At 49.1% G+C, this 13697-nt stretch overlaps 1 protein-coding gene across 1 annotated transcript in view; it reads right to left on the reverse strand.

Annotated features, from left to right (window-relative positions):
* The window catches only part of LOC132569863 (ovostatin-like), a 142250-nt gene that overhangs the window by 45987 nt on the left and 82566 nt on the right, over nt 1-13697 (reverse strand). The window contains 4 exon segments of the mRNA XM_060236294.1: nt 3194-3323; nt 7274-7444; nt 8132-8281; nt 12573-12718. Of these exon segments, the coding sequence (XP_060092277.1) occupies nt 3194-3323; nt 7274-7444; nt 8132-8281; nt 12573-12718 (597 nt within the window).

Raw genomic sequence — 13697 nt, forward strand, 5'->3', positions numbered from 1 at the left:
ATCGAAAATGATTCCCCTTCTATCAAGAGCTGGTTTCAAAGATGGAAGAAAATCACTCGATATAAAAGTGGTTTGACTAGGAGTGTGGAACACTTTCCCTATGAAGAAAGGTTATAACGCTTGGGGCTCTTTAGCTTGGAGAAACGTTGACTGCGGGGTGACATGATAGAGGGTTACAAGATTATGCGTGGGATAGAGATGGTAGAGAAAGAAGTCCTTTTCTCCCTTTCTCACAATACAAGAACTCGTGGGCATTCAATGAAATTGCTGAGCAGTCAGGTTAAAATGGATAAAAGGAAGTACTTCTTCACCCAAAGGGTGATTAACATGAGGAATTCACTGCCACAGGAGATGGTGGCCGCTACAATCATAGACAGCTTCAAGAGGGGATTGGATAAGCATATGGAGCGGAGGTCCATCAGTGGCTATTAGCCACAGCGTATTGTTGGAACTCTCTGTCTGGGAGCACTGATGCTCTGTATTCTGGTGCTTGGGGGGAGGCACAGTGGAAGGGCCACTGTGTGACACAAAGTGTTGGACTGGATGGGCCATTGGCCTGATCCAACAGGGCTTCTCTTATGTTCTTATGTGACACAGAGTGTTGGACTGGAGGGGCCATTGGCCTGATCCAACAGGGCTTCTCTTATGTTCTTATGTGACTCAGAGTGTTGGACTGGATGGGCCATTGGCCTGATCCAACAGGGCTTCTCTTATGTTCTTATGTGACACAGAGTGTTGGACTGGAGGGGCCATTGGCCTGATCCAGCATGGCTTCTCTTATGTTCTTATGTGACACAAAGTGTTGGACTGGATGGGCCATTGGCCTGATCCAACAGGGCTTCTCTTATGTTCTTATGTGACTCAGAGTGTTGGACTGGATGGGCCATTGGCCTGATCCAACATGGCTTCTCTTATGTTCTTATGTGACACAGAGTGTTGGACTGGATGGGCCATTGGCCTGATCCAACATGGCTTCTCTTATGTTCTTATGTGACACAGAGTGTTGGACTGGAGGGGCCATTGGCCTGATCCAACATGGCTTCTCTTATGTTCTTATGTGACACAGAGTGTTGGACTGGATGGGCCATTGGCCTGATCCAACATGGCTTCTCTTATGTTCTTATGTGACACAGAGTGTTGGACTGGATGGGCCATTGGCCTGATCCAACATGGCTTCTCTTATGTTCTTATGTGACACAGAGTGTTGGACTGGATGGGCATTGGCCTGATCCAACATGGCTTCTCTTATGTTCTTATGACAAGGCAAGATCAAACTCAGAGGCCAGGGAGGAGTGGTCAGACTGCTCAAGCTCATGACAAATGCTTCTCAGGCGCTCCCCGGCCATTCAGTCAGCTGGGAAAGACAGCAGGGAAGTGCTTTTTGAAGCAGCAGAAAGACAGGTAAGGTAAGGGTGGGAGCGGGGCAGGATCCAGATGTGCATGTTTGAACGTGTCCAGATGTGGGGTATTCCTGAGGCAGCTTAAACTGGCCATCTGGATTCAGCCAGAGAGAGCCTGAAAGCATTCCAATTGGATCCCAATTTAAATACCAGTCTTGAAACTCAAGCAAAGAAGAAGGGAACAGAAAAACAAACCAAATAAAGCTGTGTGAGGTATGAAATGTAGACAGTTTCGCAATCCTGTCGTTTCCATTCTTCAGACTGTCTCACCTGGCAAATATTCTGTGGTTCGTTGAGTCAGAAAGAGAATCAAATCACCACCACCACTTTCCTTTGTAGATTCTTTTTGGCAAATTAAACAGAGATTTCTGATCTCTATTTAATGCTTTTAAGCACTAGTATAAAAACCATACCAGATTGCTGCCTGTATTTCTTTGATTATTGATCAAGTTAATTTGGAACTATTTTTAACAAACCTGACTGCCAAAACAGAGGCTGCAGTTTATGTCATCGTCTTGCAATGGGTTGGCACGTCGCCCTTTGGTCCTCTGAGAAAGTTAGTTACAATGCCAAACTGCTTCCTTTGGAGAGGTCTGTACGGCAGGGCATTTCCCTTGATAGTGGGTTGGGACAGTTCATAGAATCATAGAGTTGGAAGGGACCTTCCACAATACAGGAAAGTCACAAACACCTCCCCCTAAATTCACAGGATCTCCATTGCTGTCAGATGGCCATCTAGCCTCTATTTAAAAAAACCTCCAAGGAAGGAGAGCCCACCACCTCCCGAGGAAGCCTGTTCCACTGAGGAATTGCTCTAACGGTCAGGACGTTCTTCCTAATGTTGAGCCAGAAATTCTTTTGATTTAATTTCAACACATTGGTTCTGGTCCTACCTTCCAGGGCCACAGAAAACAATTCCACACCATCCTCTATTCAGGGGTGGCCAATGGTAGCTCTCCAGATGTTTTTTTGCCTATAACTCCCATCAGCCCCAGCCATTGGCCCTGCTGGCTTGGGCTGATGGGAGTTGTAGACAAAAAACATCTGGAGAGCTACCACTGGCCACCCCTGCTATATGACAGCCCTTCAAGTACTTGATGATGGTGATCATATCACCTCTCAGCTGCCTCCTCTCCAGGCTAAACATGCCCAGCTCCTTCAACCTTTTCTAATAGGACTTGGTCTCCAGACTCCTCACCATCTTCATCACCCTCCTCTGGACCCATTCCAGCTTGTCTATATCCTTCCTAAAATGTGGTGCCCAAAACTGAACACAATACTCCACGAGAGGTCTTACCAGAGCAGAGTAAAGCGATACCATCACATACCATACATTCTAGGTTGGGAAATACCTGGAGATTTTGGGACTGGAGCCTGGGGAGGGTAGGGTTTGGGAAGGGGAGATACCTCAGCAGGGTATAATTCTATAGAGTCCAAAGCAGTTGTTTCCTCCAAGGGAACTGATCTTGGTCATCTGGAGATCAACTGTAATAGTGCAAAAGCTCCAACTACTGCCTGGAGACTGGCAAACCTACCTGATATACTCAATGGGCAGCGTTCCCTCCAAGCTGTGCGGCTGAGCTCGTTGACACTCATTGACACAGGAAACCCCACCCAGCAGCAATTTGCCCATTGCCCGTTTTAAAACAACAGTGGTTATATTCTGCCCAGGAGGTGAACTGCTTTGTTCGGTGGGGTGGGGTGGGAGAATTGGAGGGAACATTTCAACAGGGCAAACTAGTCATGGATAGATCATCACCTTTTTTTTTTTAAACACATTCAATGTTACTTACATGAATACCTAGGAACAACATCATCATCACTGTCACCATATTCCGATGAAATTTTCTTGCACTCCAGATCACTTCGGCACACAACAGGCTTCCGCAGTGTGGACCCGGTGAAAACCTTGAGACCCATGTCCTTAAAATGGAAAGACAAAGTCACTTGAGTTCTGTGAGAGAGAGGACATTGGGAGAGGGTGCTGCACTGCTCAAGATATGTGTTTGTGTTATCTTCTTAATGAATAAGATGCCTCTCTCTGACTCCTCCTTCTCTTCCTGTGCCCTGTGTGTTCTCTCTCTTTCACTTTGCCTGTGGACCTACAAGGAGCATGAGGTATCTACAGGTTCCTCCTTACTCGCACACATGTGCTACCAGATTAGCTGGCCATCTATGATACGGGAGTAGTATTCTCCAAATTAGGCTTCTTGCTCTTCATTCAAGAACAGCCTGGGTGTGGACTGCCACTGGACTCAAACTCTCACCATCTGTTTGGTGTAGTGGTTAAGTTGTGCGGACTCTTATCTGGGAGAACCGGGGTTTGATTCCCCCACTCCTCCACTTGCACCTGCTAGCATGGCCTTGGGTCAGCCATAGCTCTGGCAGAGGTTGTCCTTGAAAGGGCAGCTGCTGTGAGAGCCCTCTCCAGCCCCACCCACCTCACCAGGGTGTCCGTTGTGGGGGAGGAAGGTAAAGGAGATTGTAGGCCGCTCTCTGTCCTTGAAAGGGCAGCTGCTGTGAGAGCCCTCTCCAGCCCCACCCACCTCACAAGGTGTCTGTTGTGGGGGAGGAAGGGAAAGGAGATTGTGAGCCATTCTGAGGACTCTTCGGAGTGGAGTGCGGATATAAATCCAATATCTTCATCTACCTCACAGGGTGTCTGTTGTGGGGGAGGAAGGGAAAGGAGATTGTGAGCCGCTCTGAGACTCTGTCCTTGAAAGGGCAGCTTCTGGGAGAGCCCTCTCCAGCCCCACCCACCTCACAGGGTGTCTGTTGTGGGGGAGGAAGGGAAAGGAGATTGTGAGCCGCTCTGAGGACTCTTTGGAGTGGAGGGCGGAATATAAATCCAATATCTTCTTCTTCATCTTCTGTTTGTTAACTCTTTTATTATGCTGATTTGCTGCTATCACAGGTTTTACCAGCTGCATCAATCCAATCTTAGTTATACTCAGGGGTTGTTTTGTAGAAAAAATAGGTGGTGGAGCTCATTTGCATAACTCATTAGCACATGCTGCCACCCCCCTCAGCCAAAAGCGACTTGATGTAAGAAAGGAGAGCCCCAGGTGAGTGAAGCCTGCTTGGGCTGGCTAGAGATCCAGCCAGCCCAAGCAGGCCTCGCTCACCTGGGGCTCTCCTGGGCCGCCCCCCTCCCAGTCCAAAGGCCAGCAAGCCACCCACTGCCCAAAATCACATAAGAAGTAGAGAAAAGGATGGAGCGGGTTTTTCCAGGGATTAATGAGGACTGCTGCGGGCATTGCAAAGCTCCTGGTGGCTGGCTGGCTGCTCCCTGTCCTAATCCAGGGATTGTGATGCAGCTGCACCTACTATTCAGTGGACAAGGTACTTAGAAGAAGATATTGGATTTATATCCCGCCCTCCACTCCGAAGAGTCTCAGAGCGGCTCACAATCTCCTTTCCCTTCCTCCCCACAACAGACACCCTGTGAGGTGGGTGGGGCTGAGAGGGCTCTCACAGCAGCTGCCCCTTCAAGGACAGAGTCTCAGAGCGGCCTACAATCTCCTTCCCCTTCCTCCCCCACAACAGACACCCTGTGAGGTGGGTGGGGCTGGAGAGCGCTCTCACAGCAGCTGCCCTTTCAAGGACAGAGTCTCAGAGCGGCTCACAATCTCCTTTCTCTTCCTCCCCCACAACAGACATTCTGTGAGGTGGGTGGGGCTGAGAGGGCTCTCCCAGCAGCTGTCCTTTCAAGGACAGAGTCTCAGAGCGGCTCACAATCTCCTTTCCCTTCCTCCCCCACAACAGACACCCTGTGAGGTGGGTGGGGCTGGGAGGGCTCTCCCAGCAGCTGTCCTTTCAAGGACAGAGTCTCAGAGCAGCTCACAATCTCCTTTCCCTTCCTCCCCCACAACAGACACCCTGCGAGGTGGGTGGGGCGGAGAGGGCTCTCACAGCAGCTGCCCTTTCAAGGACAACCTCTGCCAGAGCTATGGCTGACCCAAGGCCATGCCAGCAGGTGCAAGTGGAGGAGTGGGGAATCAAACCCGGTTCTCCCAGATAAGAGTCCACACACTTAACCACTACACCAAACTGGCTTAGGTGGGGAGGAAGAGGAGGAACCCTCAAAAAGGTTCAGGAGCTGTGCTCTTGTGAGCTCCTGCTGAATCTAAGGCCTGGTTATACTTATTGCTCAGTTACTTATGCGTCTTGACTTTAACTAGCTCTTCTTGGCAACTGTGTCCCCACCCTCTCTCTACACAGATGTAAGGCTTGAGGAAGTCTGTTCAATGTATCTGAAGAAACGTGCTTGCACATGCAAGCTTAGTCACTCAGTTCTCACTTTTGTCCAGAAGGTGCCACTGGATTCAAATTTAGTTCTCACAACCATTTGTTAACTCTTCTATTATCCGTATGCTAATTTGCTGCTGTTCACAGGTCTTGCCAACTGCTTTAATGCAATCTTATCATCCAGTGACTCATGCATCTTGGCTCTAACTAGACCTTCCTGGTAACTGACCCCGAACCCCTCTCTGCCCATATGAACAGTTTGAGGAAGTCTGCTTCAATGTATCTGAAGAAGCGTGCATGCACATGAACGCTTATACCCAGAATTTATTCGACCGTTGATATAATATTATAGTTGCTGTTATGGTTTTATTAAATTAAATGCTATTTTGATCCGGTTGCTGCAGCTCTGTTATCTGTTTTAACTCTGAGAAGCAGAGAGGGAGGAGGAGGATGCGTGGGGGTATGGAGCCGTGGAGGGGAGGCGAAGGGAATGGAGGGGAGGGCGGCGGCAGCAATGGTGGCGGGCGGCGGTAGCGGCGGGGTAGGCAAGCAAACTAGGTGCTTGCCTGGGGCACTGGGGGGGAGTCCAATTTGCCGCCCCCACCCTCCCGGCACCCTAGACAACCACCTAGTTTGCCTGCAGGGCCGGCCGTCTCGCTAGGCAACTAGGCGGTTGCCTAGGGCACTGGGAGGCTGGACCATGGGCCCTGGACCATGGCAGCTGCCTGAACTCAGGCCACACTGATCCAGCCCTGCCAGCAGAACGCCACTTTCCCAGAGTCTCCCTCTACTCAATGAGAAAAGAAGAGAAGAGATTGGTTTTATGCCCTGCCCTTCACTTAGAGTCCCAGAGTGGCTGACACCCTGTGAGGTAGGTGGGGCCAAGTGAGAAACTGCTCATGAGAGAACAGCTCTGAGAGAACTGTGGCTTGCCCAAGGTCACCCAGCAGCTGCATGTGGAGGAGGAGTAGGGAATCAAACCAGATTAGAATCCACACTCTTAATTGCTTCACCAAACTGGCTCTCCCTTCCTCACTTCCCAGAACCATCACATGCCCTGCCCAGAATTCTACTTAGAATCCATGAGAGGAGTTCAGAAAATGAAGACATTTCTGAACTCCTGTACCTGTGCATGAACTCAAAGATGGCTTTGTTCCAGATTCCACAGTCCATAAGATTTTCCGTTCGTGGAGACCCACTGTCCAGTGACACATGAAAGAAATTAAGGTGAAATTTGCAACACAGCAAATTTCTAGATAATGATTTTGGCCGTTTTCCCACTGCCCTTACTCCGGAGCGACGTCCCTCTTCACCGCGCAGTGTCTGCGCGGATTTCCCACCAACTGCTGCGCACAACCAGGAAGTGCCGCGGCTTTTGCGTCGCAGATGTAAACCGCTAAAAACCAGTTTACATCTGCGACGCAAAAGCCGCAGCTCTTCCTGGTTGTGCGCAGCAGTTGGTGGGAAATCCGCGCAGACGCTGTGCGGTGAAGAGGGACGTCGCTCCGAGGTAAGCTCTGTGGGGAAACGCCCTTTGTTTCCCTCTCAATATGGCAGCTGGCAAGGAATGATTTATTGACTTCATAAAAGCAGCAAGTCCGGGCCCTAAACAGAAACCAACATACCTTGACAATATCGTAGACATTCGCATCATCGGTGACATTCACAGGCAAATAGTACAAGCCTTTAAAAAAGGTATTCTTCAGCTCAATGCATGGCTGTGTAGGATCATCTTCCAAGTTCAGACCTCCAAAATAATAACCGTAAGAGTGACTATACGAAAGCTGGTTATACACCTGGTGAGAAAGGAAGAATGCATTTAGGCCTCAGAGAGAAGTGGAATCAGCAACGATGCTCTGCAAGCAAGGATGGGCATCGCTTTTAAAGGAAGTCCAAGAATCAATACATCTAGTTCTCATCTTGTCTCCACGTGCAAATACCTAAATCCATGGATTGCGGCCAGGTGGAGAGAAAGGAGCGTTGTCTGCAAACTTGTCTGCTCACAAGACATTCTTATCATAGAGTTTCCAGTGATTCCTAGAGTTACCTGCTATCACTTCTGAGTAGTTCTAGGAGTCACCAGGAGGAAGTCCCCACAATTAGACAAGGACCTTATTTTTCTTGTAAATTTTTCCCTCACTGCTGCTTCTTGTGATAGTTGGACATTGGGATAGGGGGCTACACTGGCCCTACTGGGAGCTTGGTAGTCCTACTATGACGCTCTTTCCAAACACCAGAGCACCTTCATCTGACTTCAGTCATTCTTCCTTTCGGCTCTGTCGGAGAGACAGGCTCCTCCCCCCCATATTTTGCACCCTGACTCCTCTTCCTCTTAGCAGCCCTGCATGGGAGGAAGTCTAGAAGAAGATGGGGGGAGAACCTTTATCAGGACCTCCCCCTCTTGCACAGCTAATGGTATCTCCAGTCCGAGTGGAGGAAAGATATCCTAATAATACTATGGAGTGTGGAAATGTTGGGCTTACATTGTCAGGAGACAGGTCCATTCCGGGCCTCAAATGCAGGACGCTCTTATCTGTAGCTCGCAAGGCACAGATGGAATTGGGGACAGCTTCGATGTCAAGGTTGACGCTGGAGGCTGGAAGGGCTTGTTTCTCAGAGAACTGCAGACTGACCTGGAATTGAACAGCATCATCAGTCATAGGGAGACCATTGTTCACTGTCAGACGTGTAACTTAGCCTTACTGGTTTAACCTATAGATGTAACTGCTTGACATAACTAACCCCATTTTGTAACTTGCTATGACCCCTGTTCCCTACTAACCGTGAGAACAGTAATGTGCCTCCAAACCCAAAGCAATCACTGACCGCAAGGAGAGGAATTTCACACTTGGTACAGAGAACATCTGGAGCCTTTGAAGTTAACATGTCCAAGGTAACCAGCGGGGTGGCTTCCCGGGGAAGGAGATAAGAGAATATGGGAAGCATCAACTGTCTCTGAGGGTGTGAGAATGATTTTATTGTTTTCCCTCTTTGAAATGTACAAAAGCCCAAGGCATAGCCTTGAGAGTTATCAAACTCAACTTGCTTCTAACCAGACTGATTGTTCTCAAATAAATGGATTAATTTTGCTACAAAATGATTCGTCTCTGTTTGAAGTTCCACGTCTGACATTCACTCTTGAAGGACCACGTATGTCTCATGGTAAAGTATCCACATGCCGTTTTTTCCCCTCTGCTATTGGATCAAATGTACTTACTGGATGTCCTTCTCCTTCACCACCTCTCCCTTCACATCTGCACTACATAACCCTACTACCTTACATTATGGTATCTGCTTAACAGCTTTCCCCACAGAACTACCCCTGACTGTTGAACGGAAACAAGATCAGACAGATCAGCTGAAACGTGTGGCTACTTCTAGCATCTTAGCTGCAGCCCAGCAGGAAGACGAAATGCCTCCCAGAAACTTCCTCAGTGGCAAGCCACCCAACCTCATTACAGGCAGGGCGCAGATTAGCCAGCTCAAATCTGTCAGCGAATGCCGTCCTATAACTTCTAGTTAGCTGTGGCTTTGTTCTACTTTTAGGGCCAGTCTAGATGTAGCAATGTGATGAGGATCGGATCCTGATCAGGTCCACGGCGTGTAGGACGCAGATTCAGATTTGCATTAGAGCATGGACTGAGTGCCAAATAGAATTGCACTAATCCAGATCACGGAACTCTAACCTACCTTGCACTACCGTCGCATTTGAGCTGTTACCTTCAAAGTATTATATTTGCAGGGCTTGCTTTAAAAGCACATAGTAGTTTCTCTCTCTCTATCCCAAGCCTGAAGCGGTCTGGGACAATAGACAATAGGCCTCTATTAAGAGTCCTTGCTAAGTATAAAATATATGAAAGGAAGCACATTCTCTAGCAAGCAAACATTTTCAGAGGTCTGTTAGCATCCTTTGATAAGGGAAGCGTTTCTCCCTGCATCAAGGAAGGACCTCCTAGTCTGAAAGGAGCCATCTCGCCCACACAGTAGAGATTGGGAGTACTGACCCATTCTCTGGAACGAAACCAGAAACCGGGAGGATGCTGGAAGACAGGAGATTGGGAGTAGGGAACCAAGAACTCCCTAAGGAATTACCTCACCCTGGTAGAGACGGGTTTCTTTAAGCCAATGAGACACCACAAAAGTCTAAGAGCGAGGATTTGTAACCAGTCGACGAGACCTGCTTTGTTATCAGAAACTGTATAAATGTGCTGTGTTTTGCAAAGATGGGTTTGAGGGAAAACGCAGGAGGAATGGTGGTATAGAGAGATACGGGTTTTTCCTCCTGCCACTGGTGGTAATAAAGGAAGCTCTGGATCAACTCACTTGGAACTCTGGCTGTTGAGTCTCTTAATTTGGGCTGGAGGGACTCAACTCTCGGCACAGATGGTGTGTGCGACAGTGTGACTATCTGAGGCCCTCTTGTTCCTCCCTTTATGCCCCATCAGGAACTAACACTTCCCCCCTCTCCAGAGATGTTTTGACACCTGAGAAGGTGCAAGGAGGGCGGGGGAACAAGAACGCCGCACTGTGCTCCCGTCAGGCAACATTTTCAGACTGGCCCTTTGTCTCCTCCCCTTGTTCTCTGCTTGCTCTTGTTCATCCCGTGCTCTTCTAACGGCTCCATTCCTATTCGTTTTGTTTTAAAACGTATATATGCCTGCTTTGCTCCTGAGCTTCTCAGGAGCCGTGATGAGCAACGCCAATGTGAAAGATATTTTCTTTTTTTCCTTAAAACATTTTAAACAACAGATACAAAAACATTAAAAACAGCCCAAAGACACCTTGGACCCCCCCCCCCCCCAACCAGTGGATGTTCTCCCCCTGCCAGAGTTCCAAGTGAGTTGATCCAGGGCTTCCTTTATTACCACTAGTGGCAGGAGGAAAACCCCGTATCTCTCTATACCACCATTCCTCTCTGGAAGAGCTCTGTTTGGCAGTCTCACCAGGAATCCAGGAGAAGGCAGGAGCCCCCATGAACTCTTCTGGGAGGCCGCTGCAGGGGGATGGGGTGGCCACTGAAAAGGCTTGAGTAGGATGTACCTCAGCGAGGGCTTTTTTTTGGGGGGGGGGAGCAGGAACTCCTTTGCATATTCGGCAGGGCTGGCTCGCCCACTAGGCAAACTAGGCAATTGCCTAGGGTGCCGGCAGGGTAGGGGGCACCAAATTGGCTCTCCCCATGCCCTAGACTAGGGGTGGGGAACCTCTGTCCCAAGGGCTGTATATGGCCCTCGAGGTGACTTGGTGTGGCCCTTGAGGATCACTGGACTGAACCCAAGCCATGTGGCAGCCTCCCCGGGGCCTGGCCGGCCAGGACTGCTGCAGGGCCTGGAAAAGTTACTGTCCCAGTTCAGTTTGCACTTGATTATCCCGGATGGTGTGGCCTAATATGCTAATGAGTGTATGACCTAATATGCTAATATTAGGGGATGTGGTCTAAAATGCTACTGAGTTCCTGCTGGGCTTTTTCTACCAAAAAAGCCCTGGACCTATGCATTTGCCTAGGGCGGCGGGTCGGGTGTGTGTGTGTGTGTGTGTGTGCCAATTAGACTCTCACCACATGACTTCAAATAGAAAAAACAATCATTTGCATTAATTCTGCTGGCCTGAATCATTCTCCCTCGACAGAGCACTGTTTTTTAAGTTGATAATTTTTTATGGCCCACCAATGATGATATAAATATCCATAAGGCCCTTGGCAGAAAAAAGGGTTCCCCACCCCTGCCCTAGACAAATCCCTGCTTTGCTTCTTCCTCCACCCGCCTGCCCCTTCCGCTCCTTTGTAGCTTGCCTGGTCGGATGTTGCCCCTGCTGCCCACTGACTTGCCTCCCCCCCCACACACACACCAGGAACCACCTCCCCCCACATCCCGTGTGCTTAGAAGAGCAACGCCAGCCTCCTGCTTTCCTGCTTTGGTGGGCACGGCGTTCTCTTAATAGCAATTTCCTTAATAATCTTAATTCTTTTAATTCTCTTAACAATCTCTTAAGAATTATTAATTCTTTTAATAATCTCTTAAATCGCATTTTCTTCCAGAAGGGAGGGGGGGAGCGAAGCCTCTTCCTGCTCTCTATTAAGAGAACGCGATACCCGTGAGCAGGAGGCTCCAATCCTCCTGGAGCTTACAGGGCTCTTAGTACAGGGCCTACTGTAAACTCCAGGAGGTCTAAATAATCTGGAGATCGAATGTAATTCCTGGAGATTGCCAGGCCCCACTGGAAGGTGGCCGTTATGTTTCTGATACATCTTCCAGCTTTCCTGCCAGACTCCAAGGACCAGAGATTCCTGACAATAATCCCGAATATATGACTGTTTATTCTTGAGCTCCATGTCTTTAGGGACTGGTGTTACAACTAGGGTTGCCAAGTCCAATTCAAGAAATATCTGGGGACTTTGGGGGTGGAGCCAGGAGACATTGTGGGCGGAGCCGAGAGCAAGGGTGTGACGAGCATAACTGAACTTCAAGGGATTTCTGGCCATCACATTTAAAGGGACTGCACATCTTTTTAAATGCCTTCCTTCCATAGGAAATAATGAAATAAGGATAGGGGCACCTTCTTTTGGGGCTCATAGAACTGGACCCCCTGATCCAATCTTTTTGAAACTTGGGAGGTATTTTGGGGAGAGGCACTAGATGCTATACTGAAAATCTGGTGCCTCTATCTCAAAAAACAGCCCCTCCAGAGCCCCCGATACCCGTGGATCAATTCCCCATCATTCCCTATGGGAATCGTTGGTGGAGGTGTATGATGGCTGTGGGGGCGGGGCTTCCCCCGCCGGCCAGCTGGCTGGGGGAGGGGGGAAGCCTGTAAAACCGGGGGATACCCCTCTGGGACCTGGGAATTGGGAAGCCTACTTACAACAAAGCGCAGAACAACGGGCAGAAACACACCTCAGCCCCAAGGAAGGGGCTGACATGCTCTCACCTTGTTTCGGAAGCACTTCTCAACTTCGAAAGAGATGCTGTCGGCCACCAGCTCCCCGTCATGCAAGAGATAAACCATCATCCTGGATCTTGGAGCCAATTTCTCATCAACGTTCAGTGAGACGGAGAAAGAGCCGGGATGTCCAACTGTGCAGGAAAATACGTCAAATTACAGTACAGTCAAGAAGAGAGAGCAAGAAAAGCTGGCAAGCTAGCTTAACCGTTGTCCAAGCAAAACAAACTGGAGCGCTTTGGCATGATTATAGGCTTACCAACCTCCAGGTGAGACCTGGAGATCTCCTAGCATTAACGACTGATCTCCGGATGCCTGAGAGGAATTCCCTTTGGGGAAAAAATGGCAGCTGCGAAAGGTGATTTGCAGGGCAGTATACTTAACTGAGGTTCCTCCCCTCCTGAAACCACACCCTACCCAAGGCTCCACCCCTCAATCTCCAGGAATTTACCAACCCAGTGTGGGTAACCCTACTCAATGTATGTGACTCTGCAATCTTTGCACTGGATTATACATCTTCCTTGGATAGAACCTATTAACATGCAATGGATTCAGTGGATAACTGTGAAGATCTTGGAAAAAACCGGAAAAATTCTGGGGGTGGGACAATTTTGTTTTCCTGTGGCTCTTTTTTTCAATTTTTCCATTGGACATTTGGAGGTTTATGGGAAAACCCCCTATAAATAGGTTGCCTTTTAGAATGGGTGAGATACTTCCAAAAGTGGGCATGCTGTAGACACATAGACCAATTCCGTACGAGACCTTTAATCCTGGTTTAGCCCTGTCCCCAAACTGACATTCTGCACGAGAATCAGAGAAACCAAGATTCTATAATTTTAGTGTAGAATGTCATCTTGGGGATAGGCCTAAACCAGAAGTAAAGATCTAGTGGGAAATTGGTCATACAGTCAGAGGCGTCACTAGGGTAGGTTGCACCCTGGGGCCAAGTGCGTGGGTTGCACCCTGGGGCCAAGTGCGTGGGTTACACCCTGGGGCCAAGTGCGCCCCAGAGGCGTCACTAGGGTGGGTTGCACCCTGGGGCCAAGTGCGCCCTGCTGGCTGCGCAAAAGCGTGGGAAGGCAGGAAGCCCCTCTCCCTCCCCGCCCGTGTTTT

Source organism: Heteronotia binoei, chromosome 4 (genome assembly GCF_032191835.1).
Source record: "Heteronotia binoei isolate CCM8104 ecotype False Entrance Well chromosome 4, APGP_CSIRO_Hbin_v1, whole genome shotgun sequence".
NCBI classification, from domain to species: Eukaryota; Metazoa; Chordata; class Lepidosauria; order Squamata; family Gekkonidae; genus Heteronotia; species Heteronotia binoei.